The sequence below is a fragment of the Schistocerca cancellata genome, chromosome 2 (assembly GCF_023864275.1).
Source record: "Schistocerca cancellata isolate TAMUIC-IGC-003103 chromosome 2, iqSchCanc2.1, whole genome shotgun sequence".
Classification (NCBI taxonomy): domain Eukaryota; kingdom Metazoa; phylum Arthropoda; class Insecta; order Orthoptera; family Acrididae; genus Schistocerca; species Schistocerca cancellata.
Window position 1 is genome coordinate 328386326 of NC_064627.1, and position 15275 is coordinate 328401600.

The following is a 15275-nucleotide window of genomic DNA, read 5'->3' on the forward strand; positions in this document are numbered from 1 at the left end:
ATTGAATTATAATTACGCCTCGAAAACTTAGAAAATTCTGTTGAGGTCTTGTTCCGAAAACTTGTTTCTAGCAGCTGTGGACGCTAGCCTTTTAAGTACAAATATCCTATCCTCTGCATACCTAATGCAATCTCACACATTAACCCGCTTCATGTAGCCATTCCTAGTCCTATCTTCATTGTCTTTTACCAAATTGACGATTCATTGATGCCTCAGTATGTATCTTAACAACTTTACGTACGTCTGCCCATTTACTTCTGTCTCGGCCATCCTCAGTGCTTTCTGTCGCATCTGCTTCTTCCAGGGTCACTGAAGTTCTGTCTTTCGACCCCGTTCCCAGACGACCTGTTAGACATCTACCGGTTGGCTGCTGTACCAATACTTCGTTAGGGACAACACCCTCTGCTCGGAGAACATATCCCGCCCACTTTAGTCTTTTTCTTACAGTGTCACTCCCAATATCAGATTTCTTAGATCTTTATTGTGCCTTCATTCCAGATTTCCAGTTTATGTACTGTATACCGGACAATAAGTTTTCCTTAAACTCTTTCTCTCAAATGCACGGATGGGCTCTTCCTTTGTCTTTACATCTGCCCATGTCTTACAAAATTGCAAAATAACTGGAACAGCCGCATATTGTTTACCTGCGACATAATGCGTAACATGTATAGGTGCTTTAAACTGTAGTACACCCGGTTCGCGTTTGTTATTCTTTAACGAATTCCCTTCGCTCTATCTATCACTTTTATTCGATACTATTGATCTCAGGTACACGAATGTTTCGACTCTTTCAAAATTATGACCGTCTATGCGGATGACGTTCATGACATACTCTCGACGAGAGACTACCATATATTCTCTCATCGTTGATCAGTAATCCTAGTTGCTTGCTTCTACCATGAATCGAGGTGTATGTCCTGTCACCTCATTCACAGTTTCGCCCACAATCACTACATCATCTGCGGATGTAAAGATCGTCTTACTTCCAACAGTCTGCAACACCTCACATTTTCCAGCGCAATTGTGATACAGAATCGCTCTGTCTCAGCCCATTCTTAACTGTATATGGTGCCAGCAATTGATCTGCAAAATGTACTTGGCGAATGGACCTGTTGTAATAAACTGCTGTTAATAGTACGGTGAATTCCTGAATTACTTTCCAGAGGGCTGGTCAGTTAATTCTGTCGTAAGCCTGCCAGAAGTCAACGGACGTAAGGTGTACGTCTTTTTCGAATTCATAAGAGTTGTCCATCACTTGATTTAATGTGTAGGTGTGGTCGGTGGTTGAGCGTCCCGAGGTAAATCCACATTGGTATGTGGGTACAGTCCCTTCGAGCAGTGGTTTTAGTCGTCTAGTGTAAACTGTATAACCTATCCTCAGCAGCAAGATCCTTCGGTAACTGTACACTTGCGTGACATCGCCCTTTTATAAAAAATCAGGCATACAACTGCTGCGTTTGTCCGTTTTGTGGAGATCCCGTCAGTTGAGCATAATTCTGCCACAGGTTGTCTCAGACCTATTTCCACTCCCCCCATTTCCCTCGTACAGCAATACACTGGTCTGCATTAATGCCTCTACCGCCCTGGAGCCTTATTGCTTCTAAGGGCCTCCAGGATGGTTTGTATCGCATGCGATGTATGTCCTGCCACGTACTTTAGAAATTCGCGCGCAGCCACCAAATCATCTGTAAATGCAAGGTCGTCTCCCTTTCAACCATCTCCAACATCCTATTACGGCCAATTCCACGTCTCATTTTTTCCAGTGTTGAACAGTACTGGCAACACAGGATCGCCCTGTGTCAACCCATTCTTAACTGTGAAAGGCTCTGGAACTTCCCCCAGCACCTGTAATACCTCCGGTTCTTTGGTTCCTATCTCATCTTCATGAATTGGTACTTTTTTCAAAATATCTTCCAAAGGCTGTCAGGACTAAAGTTTGCTGTCTATAAATGCCTCTCGCAAAACTTGTCAGCGAAAGAAGCAGCGAGGTAATGTCTTTGAACTCTCAATTTCCTTCACTGGCAGTTTGCCATATTCTCATTACTTCTGTCCGCATTTTTCCAACATGTATGCTGTATTTTTATTTTCAGTGAGATTCTTCAGTAATTATCATCTTCTTGCCTATCTAGACGTCACCACCTCTTTACTGCTATCTTCAAACGGCGGCTTTGTCATATGCCTCCGTAGCCGACGTCGCCAACCCACGCTTGTGCTATGGCGCTCGACTCTGTGGTAAGACGGATCGAATCGTCATTGCCAGTTGCCGGCAAAGGGAGGACAGGTTGTGCTGTAAAGTCTCTGATCACTAATCCTTGCGCCAATGTCCTGTATTAATTTCCAAACCTCTCTGCAATGTCCCATCAAGTGAGGGCATGAGACACTGTTTATGGTGACCCGTCCATCGGACGGATGCGTTTTGAAAGGAAGAGGCTCCGTGCCGACATAGAGTTTTATTCTGTCCCTTTCTTTCATCCATAACACACATCCCAAGCTACACTGTACAACCACTCATCACAGTCAACGACTTAATGCAGATATACAGGTGACACTCCATAACTCCCCATACACTCATTCACTATGGTGGGAATATTTACCGCCTCTGCCCCTCTGTCTTATATATATCCAGTACACAATGATTTCTCAGGGATAAAACGATTCGGCTCGGAAAAGGACACGTTGAAACGGTAATGTACATACACTCACTAAAAAAAAATCGAAATAATTAACGTCGAGTAATGTAATTTCGGGAATACATTTTTCTAGGTACCACATTTAAATGATTATATTTAAGTGATTACAATTGCAGGATCATAGGTTAATATAAGAGCGAGATAAGCCATTGCAAATGTGAAGTGCTGGGTGTGGTGTCACCGCCACACACCACGCTTGCTAGGTGGTAGCTTTAAATCGGCCGCGGTCCATTAGTACATGTCGGACCCGCGTGTCGCCACTGTCAGTGATCGCAGACCGAGCGCCACCACACGGCAGGTCTAGAGAGACTGACTAGCACTCGCCCCAGTTGTACGACGACTTTGCTAGCGACTACACTGACGAAGCCTTTCTCTCATTAGCCGAGAGATAGTTAGAATAGCCTTCAGCTAAGTCCATGGCTACGACCTAGCAAGGCGCCATTAACCATTTCTAGAGAGAGTCTCACTTGTATCATCCAGAATGCTGTATACAAATGATGGATTAAAGTTAAGTATTCCAGCAGCTACGTACTTTTCTTTATAGCATTCATTACGTATCTTGTTTCAGACCTAACGCCAGCCGGCGTGTGTAAACGCGTGCCTTTCGGTTATCCGTCACTGTGGACTGGCTGTCTTGTCAGTCCACTACACTGGGCAAATAATAACCGCTGTAATTGCAGCGTTGGGGCGAGCGTTATCCTGCTGGAAAACACCCCCTGCAATGCAGTACTTGCATGTCAGCGTAACAGGCCTTATCACTAGTTTGACGTACAAATTTACAGTTGGGGTACGTGAGATAACCAAGAGAGTGCCCCTGCTATCACATGAAATCGCACCAGAGACCATAAGTCCTGTGGGTTGCAGACAGGTTGATTGCAGACATTCAACTGGCCTCCTCCTAACCAACACATGACCATCACTGGGACTGGAACAGAACCAGATTTCATTAGAAAACTCGACAAACCTCCACCCTGATCTCCAATGAGCTCTCGCTTGACACCTCTAAAGTCACAAATGACGATGGTTTGGATTCAGTGGAATGCTCGCTGCAGGGCGTGTGGCTCTGAGCAGTCATTGAAGTAACCAATTTGTAACAGTTTGTTGAGTCACTATGCAGATGCACCAGAGCCATATTCCGAACACAACGGTGTTCCCTCTCGTAGGTGCCACGTGCCCGTCCAGCGTCGGACCTCTTGCGAGCGCACATTTTTCGTGACACCGCTGCCAGCCATCATGCACAGGGGCTATATTCGTGCCTTCTCCAGTATCGCAGAAGGAATATCTAGCTTCTCATACCCCCATTTCACGACCCCATTCAAAGTCAGCGAGATGCTGATAATAGTATCTTCTTGTCTAACATCAACACACCACGTCCAGTCTCAAAGACAAATCACCTTCACGCTTGCAGCGTGTATTTAAACAAAATTCATTTGCATCGCGACGCTACTTGCGCCATTCTTATGCGATTTCCGAGCGATGTAGCGCAGCGGTTAGCGCACTGGATTCACATTCTGGAGGACAACGGTTCAAACCCACGTCAGGCCATCATGCTTTAGGTTTACCGTTCTTTTCCTAAAGCGCTTAAGAAAAATTCCGGGACGGTTTCCTTGAAAGGACGCGGCTGATTTCCTTCTCCAGTCTTCCCCACTCCGAGCTTGTGCTCCGTCTGTAATGATCTCGTTTTCGGTGGGACGTTAAACATGATCTTCTCCTCCTCGCGCATACGCTTACTAAAATGCTGAAGAAATTTCTACACGCTCAAACACGCCAACGAAGTTCCGTTCATGTCGCACAACTCCTCCATACCATTGCAATTTTTTCCTGTCGATGTATTTCAGTGATGTCTGTTCCGTCAGACACGTCCACAGAACAGAAACCACTCAAATATGTACATTTCTGTAAGAGCGCGACAGCTCCTTGACCTTTGCTGTAGTGTGGATGTACTAATGGCGTCCGATCTCCTACGGAAATCAATAATTTACGGATAGGGGTCAATGGACGAGGAACACTGCGTTGCAGCGTGCAATAAGATGGAAAGTTGGATTACTTAGAAACGATGTTAGGATGGCCGAAGCGGCTGACGCAACCACTTAAGCGAAGCGGTGAATCCTGGTTAGAATCCCAGTCCGGCACAAATTGCAATTGTCACTATTGCATTACCAGAGTGCCCCTTACGGCTGGAAGCAGGAATTCTCTCACATACCTTTCCTTTCTTTTCCCATTCTCTATTCAACGGTGTTACCTGGAAGCATGATGATATTGACAACGATTTAGATTCCATTGTAGTCAAAATCACTGCTGAATTTTACCAGAGACCAAAGGATTCTTTTTCAACACCACTTCGTCTCACAAGCTAATGACGATTAATTTCGCCACGTGCCAGAGGTGATACATTAATCGCCACTTGCCACTCGGATGACATATATTTCCAACACTGCAACAAAATATACACTGTAATCCAAAACAACAGCCGTGGTAGATTCGAAAGCTGCTTAACATTAACTCATATCCAGCTCACATAGCTCTCTTATAAACCCACCGTTAATAAAATTTTACTTTTTCACTAACTATTGTAATCACGTCTGATGTCGCAGGTCTGCATTGGAGAGAAGACACTCTCAACCACTGTGTGCATTAGACTGAAAGACATTCTCACGCACTGTCTTTCGACCATCACCACTGACTTCGTGCATGCGTTTCGTACTTCCTAACACGAAATTTACATTCGATGTTAACATATCGTTCCTTTTCTGGATCGCCTTTCTTGTTGTACCCGGTCTGCATTTTACGCCCTCTCTACTTCATCAATCGTCAGTTATTTTGCTCATCAGACAGCAAAATCCACTTACTATTTTTAATATCTTATTTTCTGAAAAATTTTCAGGCAAGTGGGTTTGCTGCCTCGAGAGTTATCCTGATATCTGCCAAGAATTCCGTCACAACCAGTGACGTATGTGCATATTGATTGTAATGATGTAGCAACTCCCATCTCTTTCGTCCAACGTCTTTCCGCAATATCCTCAAAACATCGCAGCGGAACTCTCCTGCGACTGTTTTATCACACTGAAGAAATTCATTATGTAAAATCCTATGAATGAAACAAGTCATTAGCCTTGACTTGAGCGAGAAGGCCAAAAAAATACACTTCATAAAAACGGTACCAAATCCAGATTCGAAACCGCCTACAATCACAGAAGCAGTGGAGATTGTAAAACTACTAAAGAACAACAGAGCCATAGGAGAAGATGGCAGTATCGCCAAGATCTGGAAACTAGAAAGCCAAAACATGACAAAATAGTTCATAACATAAGTTTCCCACAGAAATATGGTTTATAAAAAAAGCCAAAGGAAATGAGCGCTTATTCACCCAATCTACAAAAATGTAAACGAAACGGACTCTAATAGATATTCAGGTAAATGATAATTAATTGAAACCCTCAGCTGCCGACAGGTATTGTTGATATACGTCGATGGGGACAGCTGAAGATGTGGGCCCCAACGGCTTCACACCTTAGTTGGCGCGAGTAATGAGTGGACGGGAACATTACATATGCAGATTTTGGACAGTTGGGAATGTGGGTCTCATGGGAAGCGTGCAAGGGATAAAACCCTGAAATCGTGCTATTCATTTGTGTCCTCGGTGGCTCAGATGGATAGAGCGTCTGCCATGTAAGCAGGGTTTAAATTAATTATCATTTATTCTAGAGAAGCTGCACGGTCATCAATGGTAGCTCTCCTTTCGGGAACATTTACTATTTTCATAAATATTGAGGTACCTTACTATTATCGGCAGTTACAAAATTCTCCCCAAGGCATTACCCAATAGAGTACAGTCACAAGCTGACACAAAGGTAGGTACCATGCTGGTTTTAGGTAGGTAAGATGGTGTATCGAACAGGAACCTGCGAATACTCCTGAAGGTCAGAAAGTCTAACAACTCTGTCGTACTAGTGGACTTTAGCAAGACCTACTACTCTAGAGATAGGCAGATTTCCGTTGACACACTAGAGGAGTGTAGACTAGACAGAAACACCAGAGCACTTATGTAACAGATACTTAGAGACACAACATCACAATTAAAATGTATAGAAGAAATCTCGGAACCATGCGAGATACATACAGTGATCAGGCAAGGAGACGGTCTCTCGTCGCTTTTATTCAACATGGTCTTGGACAAAATTATCAAACAATGGGAAGAAAAAGCAAAAGGAATTCGGTTAGGAATAACAAGTTCAAAATAGACAACCATAAAATTCATGGCGTTTGCACATGAGCTGTCAATTCTAGGCAGAAAGCACAAGAAACTCTGGAATGCTCACTTGAAGTCTCTGCCAAAACAGATCTACGTACATCACATGAGAAAACGCAATACATAGAAAGTGAGAAAACACTATGCTGGACACGGAATACGGAAGGTTAACAGAGCGAAAAAAATTCAAGTATCTGGGAAAATACATACAAATAGGAGGATCATACAAAGCATCCAACTCAGAAGGCAGCGAACTCATACGGAGTCATTACAGCAAAAGAAACATACTAAGATAGGCCCAACAATCAGTCACTGCGATACAGTTGCACTGCCAGCAGCAAACTATACTTCAAAAATGACAAAAATCGGAGAATCAGGCATCACAGAGACAGAAAAAATAAAACGCGAAATCCTCAGAAAAATTTACGAAGCGAACAACAAAGATGGAATATGGATGAGTAGACGAACAAAAGAATTATACGAACACACAGACTGACTCACAAACATGATCAAAAAACACTAACGTTCAATGGATTAATACACAGAATGAACAACAACAGACTCATAAAGAGGGTGTTTTATGTTAAACACACCCCAGTCAGAAGAAAAAACAATTGTCATTAAGAAATAGAAGAAACCGAATCAGTTGCGAAATGATAAATGGAAGAGACAAATTAAGAAGCAAAATTATGAACACGAAATCTGAAGGAAAAGAAAGGATGAAAACACTGAAAACATAGAACAAAGAAATCAGGAACACAGTCAAAGCATGAAGAGGTTTTGGTGAGAGAATAGAAAGAAGGAAACATGACTATTGAATAATCTTGCGAGATTCAATTTTAGATACTGTCTTAACGGCTGAAATGTGCAACAATGTAAGTACCGGTATGTAATTAAATTTTTTACTCCCAACATGTAATTTGTAATATAAAAAGGTTCTTTTCCTCTCTTTATACGTTATCAAAGCTAAAACTGGTTTTCTCAATTTATTTGTGCCTTTTTATCTATGCGGGTATTATGCTCTACTCCACTGGGCACAATGGCGGCTCGGGGACTTTTCCAATTATTCACTGGATACTTTCCTTATGTCCTACAAGAATAAAAAAATTACACACTTGGAGTTCCTAGAACGATTGCAACTTAGCAGCAAAATCGCCAAAGTCTTAGGGTGGCTATTTTGCCAGCTATTGCCCTCCTCACAATGATACAACGTGCCAGATTAGCAGTAGCAACACAACTACAGACACTTAGCGGCGGAAGTTCGTATGTCTGATGTTTGGGCACAATGTTAAAATTCTCGAAAATTTTGGGTGGCACCTCATATTCACAATGACATTCGTGCAGTGTGTCACAGCTACGAAACACAGGTGATCAAAGATCTTCGGTTGATGTTGCGGCAGCTTTTTACTCGAAGCACTGTCGGTATACCATTGACACAGCACGTGGAGACACTGGACGACCTCGGAAACTGTCAATCTGGACGATGACAAATGCGCTGCCGCTGCCCCTTTCCCACCTTATTTGCGTCTTTCCCGCCTTACTACTGATGGCCAGCAGGAGGACTGCTAGCACCTTAATCACGCAAGACGCTGATCTTTATTCTCCAGCTCAGCATTTGTTTCTGGGTTAATTTCTTGAGAGTGTGTATTTAAACCGGAATTTCGTAGGTGGCAACTGCTGCGCCTACAGGCCTGAAATTACTGAGAATTCTTTATGCCGCTATGAAAATAGATTTCGAAACTTTCTCTTTAAGTCATATGTGGTTTTTTTTATTCCAACTCGATTTTTGTACCTTTCTGTTACAGAGAGAAGGAGCGTATTCGGCTGGTCTTTGAAGAAGTGTCCTTACAGAAGAGAGATGCCAGGTGGGTTCGGTAATCAACTCTAATACCGTGAAAATACTACACTTAGCCTTTAGCGACAGCTTTTAGCGTTACATTAGTCCTGGAGTCTCCGAGACACTTATAACGTCTGTAAAGGATGGAAGGAAAATTAGAGTTTAACGTCCTTTCGGCAGTTCTGTCATTTGAGGTAGAGCACAAGGGAACCATCCCGGCATTTGCCTGTAGCGAATGAGGCCAATCACAGAAAACCTGAATGAGAATGGCCGGACGAGGATTTGAACCGTCGTCCTCCCCGATAAGACACCGATATGCTAGCCACCGCGTCACTTCTCTCGGTACATGGTTTATATCTTTGTTCTGTATCTGCTGAAGACAGTAAATGACCGTTGTTGCACTCCACGCTAGCGAAATAGCGCACAGCAAGTCTGCTCATTGCAACAGTATCTAAGTTACTTCCTTGTAATGAACTGAATCCATTTACTATAAAAAACTTGTCTGTAGTGCCAAAAGTATGTAATAGCTATGGGATTCACTTGAATGTAATTCTAAAATTAATGCCCAGAGAATTCTTCTCAGGTACTCTACGTATGTCAAGTATTCCGGATGGGTGTCTCTAGAGTAAGAACGGTACTATTTACGCAGCAAAGCTACAATGGTAGAATGTATGTGTTCTCAGTCGCTTTTCTCATGCCTATCGGCAACTGGGGACATGTTCACAAGACATCAGTGTTACCTAAGTCCTCTCGAGGGGCTTATAAACTGTTCCTTCAGTTCCTCTCCGAAGCTGTACGACACAACGTTCCTAGATTGGGTAGTGAGGACTGATGTCGAGAGCTGACGCATGTGTATTGATTCTGAGAGTAGGTTGCTATAGCGAGTGGGCCAGCGTCCTATTAGCACAGTTTAGTTATCGTAGGAGATAACTGGAAACAGGTAAAACTACATTTATAGCATTTTTAAGTGTAGAGACTTCACTTTCTGAAATTCTGAAGGGAGCAGTGATAATGTACAAGGAGAGGATTCGCGTTTTATGAAAAAGGAGTCAGTGCCTCATGCACAGTACTCCCAGTTTCAAACCCGTCAGTAATCACCTTTAGATAAGAGCCTGAAATAGTCATCAACCATAAACTCAATTTCGTATCACACAGCGACCTTGGTGAACTTCCTGTTAAATACGATGGTCACCTCACGCCAGGCAACGACCCAGTGCTTCAGGTCTCCAGCAAAGTCTTGATGGCACGTCTACCAACACATGCCCGATAAAGGTGCTTGCTCATATTCGGCAGCCAGTACATCACATGGTTAGAAGTGTTCTTGAATGTTTTACGCATTCTGGAAAATGGAGAACAGTAAAATATTTCAATCTCAAAATATATTAAGCCTTAGATTTCAACTATGACACGGTCACAGTCTCATAAAGAAGATACATGTCTAATCCTCTAGCCCATTCGGAAATGTTTGTTGGATCAAATCAAACGCGGCACACAATTACCCACGAAATTCAAGAATCAGTTATAACGCTTGTCGACTTACGACAGTTTTAATAATGGCATGAAAAATTGTTCAGCTCAGATATGAAAATTATTGCACTGACACTTTCCTTCATTATTCTCTTGGCCTACATCTTGGAATGTCATCAAACATTTTCAATACCCTTAACATGGGCAACTTAGGTAGTTTCAAAAATTACGTTACACACCTCTGCAGTCTGCAACGCACGTTGATTGTTACATTACAAATTACGTCCGGAAGGCATCCTCGGTTTATTTATTTTTAATCTAATAGATAATTTTTTGGTCTGTGAATTACAGATGGAAACTGAAGAGTTTACAGTAAGCTAGGAAATTAAGGAGATGAGATCTGGATAATTTGAAAGAACCAGAAGCTGTTTAGAGTTTCAAAGTGAGCATTAGGCAACGACAGACTGAAATAGTGTAAAGGAACACAGCGAAAGCCGAATGGATAGATCTGTGGGATGAAGTAGTCAGGCAGCAGAGAATAGAATAAAAATTATTGTATATCACAGGAGACAATCAAGTTTATTGATTCAAGAAGGAACTATAAAGAAGCAGCAAATGAAGCAGGCGAAGGGAATTCAAACGTCTACGAAATAAGATTGACAGGAAGAGCGAAATGCCTAAGCAGTAATGGACAAAGGACAAATGTAAGTCTATGGAAGTATGCATACCTTCAGGAAAATTAGAGACATTTGCAGAATAGAGAGACAGCTGTATGATTTGCAGGTGTTCAGATTGAAAACGAGTAGTGGCAGAGAAGGGAAAACTGAGAGGTTGAAAAAATGTAGATATGCTATGCAAGTGAAATGAACCTCAAGACGATATTAGCGAGGGAAGAAGTAGATGAAGATGAGATCAGACGTAGGTTACTACGAGAAGAATTTGACACAGCGTTGAGAGACCTAAGCCAAAACAAAGCCCATCAAGTAGACGACATTTCGTCAGAACTACCGATAGCTTCGGTAAAGTCAGCCATGACAAAACTCTTCCATCATGCATGCACGACGGATGAGACGAGTGAAATACCTACAGACTTCAAGAAGAATGTAACAGTTCACAGTCCAATGGGAGCAGGTGCTGACAGGTGTGGATATTACCGAACTACCAGTTTAGTAAGACATAGTTTCAGAATACTAAGACGAATTCCTTACAGAAGAATGTAAAAAACTGGTAGAAGCAGACCTAGGGGAAGACCAGTTTGGAGTCATGTAGGAATACGTGAGACGAAATTGACCACATCATTATCTTAGAAATAGGTTAAGAAAAGGCAAAACTAAAGTTTATAGCATTTGTGGACTTAGAGAAGGCTTTTGAAAATGTTTACTGGATTATTATCTTTGAAATTCTGAAGGTAGCAGGGTTACAACACAGGGAACGAAATGCTATTTAGAACCTACACAGAAACCAGACGGCCGTTACAAGAGTCGAGAGGCACGAAAGCGAAGCTGTGGCAGCTAAGGGAGTGAGACAGGGTTGTAGCCTGTCCCCCATGTTATTCAGTCCGTACAGTGAACAGTCAGACTGAAAAACTAAAGAAAAACGTGAAGAAGGAATATGAGTTCAGGAGAAAAAATAAAAGCTTTGATGTTCGCTGATGAGATTGTAATTCTGTCGAATACAGCAAAGCACTTGGAACAGCAGTCGAATGGAATGGACCGTGACTTGAAGTAATGATAAAGGATAAATATTAACAAAATCAAAACTATGTTAATGGAATGTAGTCATACTAAATCTGTCGATGCTGAAGGAATCAGATTAAGAACGGAGACACTAAAGGTAGTAAACGAGATTTGCTGTTTGGCGCGTAAAGCAACTGATGATGACCGAAGAAGAGAGAGTACAAAATGTAAACTGGCAATGGCAGTAGAAGTTTTTGTGAAAAGCAGAAATTTGTTAACATTGAATATAGATTTACCAGTTAGGAAGTTTTTACTGAAGATATTTGCCGGCCGTGGTGGCCGAGCGGCTCTAGGCGCTACAGTCTAGAACTGCGCGACCGCTACGGTCACAGGTTCGAATCCTGCCTCGGGCAGGCACACATGGATGTGTGTGATGTTCTTAGGTTAGTTAGGTTTAAGTAGTTCTAAGTTCGAGGGGACTGATGACCTCAGATGTTAAGTCCTATAGTGCTCAGAGCCATTTTTTACTGAAGGTATTTAGTGTTGCCTTGTATGTAACTGAACCGTGGACAATAAAATGCTCAGACAGGAAGAGATTATAAGTTTCTGAGATGTGTTTCTACTGAAGAATGTTGATGATTGGGTGGGATGATCGCGTAACTAATAAGGAGGTGCTGAATAAAACTGGTGAGGAAAGATACTTGTGATCTAAATCAGCTTTTTAGGATACATTCTGAGACATAATAAATTATCGATATAGTACTGAAGGGAAGTTGGGGAGCAAAAATTGTAGAGAGACAAAAGGTTCAAATTGATATAGGTTGCAGTAGTCATTTGCAGATGAAGAGGCTTCCACAGGATAGAGTAGCGAGGAGAGCTTCATCAAACGAGTCTTCGGACTTAAAACCATAACAACAACAACACACTATTAGATGCAGCGCTCATAGTTAACCACAAAGATTGCTGGATATGACGATCTACAAAATTAATGTGGCTTTAAATTATGATACACTCTGTCATACGTAGTGTAAGGTGAATTAATTTTTGCTATATAGAAAGCCTCTGCAGCTAGGTCATCTTGCACATACACAAGAATCTTGGAACGAAGGAGACAAATCTACATCGACGATATATGCTCATATATTGTTAGCACAGAAAGCAGAAAGGTATTGGCGGAAATAAAATTGTGAGGGTAATAATAGTAATAATAATAATGTTCCATGACAAACCGACTTGATGCAAGTCTTTCAAGAGTACGCCATTTCGAGTGGCTTGCCCTGAGCCAACTATACCTGGCGTATCCAAGTAGTCACCCGTCCATGTACTAACTTGGAGCGACTTTTCTTAACTTCAATGGTCGTCCTGGCACTGGTGTTTCCAACACTGGAATGCCGTTTGGCTGAGAGTAGGTAGTGACTCATGACTGGATAACTCAATTGGATGGGTGTTTGCTTGTATAAGGCTATGTTTCAGGACTGAATACCGGTGTGGGATACCGTTTGAATCTGCTACGAAAATTCGACCATGGGATTCCGTTTGAATCTCAAACGAAACTTCGACCATGTTTTTACTACTTGGTGATTGATGAGTTATGCTTCCAGGTATCCTTCAAATACACATTTGTTGCACCAAAGAACACAGTCAAGTTCAAGGTAGAACAACAAAGCAGCTAGATGATTATCTTTGATCAGATATGCTGAACATAATCTGTAGTAACGTTGGGCACGACACTTATTTAACTCAAGTACAGACTATGTTCCACTGTAGCAGTACCAGGCCCATACTTGTGTATCATTCGTTGTGACGGGTAGAGCGACGTTCCTGGTGAGATGCAGTGTAAACTCCTGGGTGGACTGGGTGAAAACTCCGACTGATAAGCCAGGAGACTCGGAGGATACCTGGCTCAGAGCTGACTGAAGAGCTCCCTGCTGGAGGTTGAGGCATAACTTGAGTGCCCAGCAGGCGGAGGAACATCCACAGGCGCCACGTGACCGGTGGACACAAGCCAGTTTCCTCGATACCAGCACCACAGGAGCTACTGTGCACTGCCTATGAATAATGATGGCGCTCCTAGTGGTGCATGGTAGCATTTAGCCTGTCAACAAATTGTGCTTATCATACGATGTACAAGTAAGGCGGTACAGTCTCTGTATAAAGAAGCGCCTGCGGGCCAGCGGCAAACTTCCCGCAGGACCCAGATGTTGCGCCGGAAGCACAAGCGATCGGCGACGGTGATATACTGCACCGCCATACTTCGTAGTCAGGAGGACGATCTGCATGGATCTGTGGATAACAATAAGATATTTTGATGATAGGTCTACGATAATTTACCATCATCGCCTTGTCAAATAGTTATTTTAAGGGCAAACACGTTAATTGTAGGTGTAGAGACTAGTTTTACTAAATTAAGAGTTATGATTACGTTGCTCTGACACAATCAGTAATTGAAAAAGAGTAATACGAGGGGGTACTGAAAATTATGCTTCCCAATTTTTTATGTGAAAACACTTAAAAAATTTTAAAATAAAACTAACGTTATTAACATTCTTCTTCTTTATTGTCCATGTCTACACATTTGCAGCACTCTGCCACTAGAGGGCTCCAAATTGTAGCGTGTAACATGGCGGTGTGGAACGTAGCTATGTCGGTGCTGGAGGAACAGTGTGATGTAATCGAGCTCCTAATTTAGAGAGTTCGTCCACACTTGGAGATTCCTTCCCTTCAGGTTGACGACACACTAGAGCTGCCAAATCTGCCGCAATTCGACGCCTTGGATTCACTGTCACTGACCATGCTCCGTACAGTCCCGACTTGTCTCCATTATATTTTCATCTCTTTCCGAGTCTTAAAGAACTCTTAGGAAGACTTTGCTGTGCTAGTGCTGGAGCGGTGCAAGCACAGGTGAGGTTGTGGTTTGGTCAACAAGGTCAAACATTTTACACGACAGGATCAACAAACTCATCTGTTGTTGGGAGAATTGTGTTCATCACGGGGTACCTGTGTTGAGAAAGAAATTGGTAGACATGGATAATAAAGATGTAGAAAGTCAATAACGCCCGTTTTATTTAAAAAGGTTTGAGAGTGTTGAAACGTCCCCTTAGAAAAATTATACATGACTGTATTTAAACTGACACACAATATTTTTAGCGCAACAGAATCTGACTTTCAATAATCCCTACAAAAGAATGGCCCTGACTAACATTAACCTATACTTTTCACAAATCACTTACCTCACAAAAATCTTCGTTACTCGAACTACTGCAATACAGTGAGCACCACTACTGCCAGCTAAATAAAAGATACAAACTACTGAAGGCACTAACTACTGATAGGCATAGTTAGCAAATGAAAGATTT

General features: G+C 42.3%; 1 protein-coding gene across 1 annotated transcript in view; it reads left to right on the forward strand.

The window, feature by feature from the left end:
- LOC126153746 (suppressor of lurcher protein 1-like) overlaps nt 1-15275 on the forward strand; it is a 348799-nt gene that overhangs the window by 277308 nt on the left and 56216 nt on the right. Inside the window, exon 7 of the mRNA XM_049916091.1 lies at nt 8745-8804. Coding sequence (XP_049772048.1) covers nt 8745-8804 — 60 coding nt within the window. The remainder of the gene's footprint in view (nt 1-8744; nt 8805-15275) is intronic.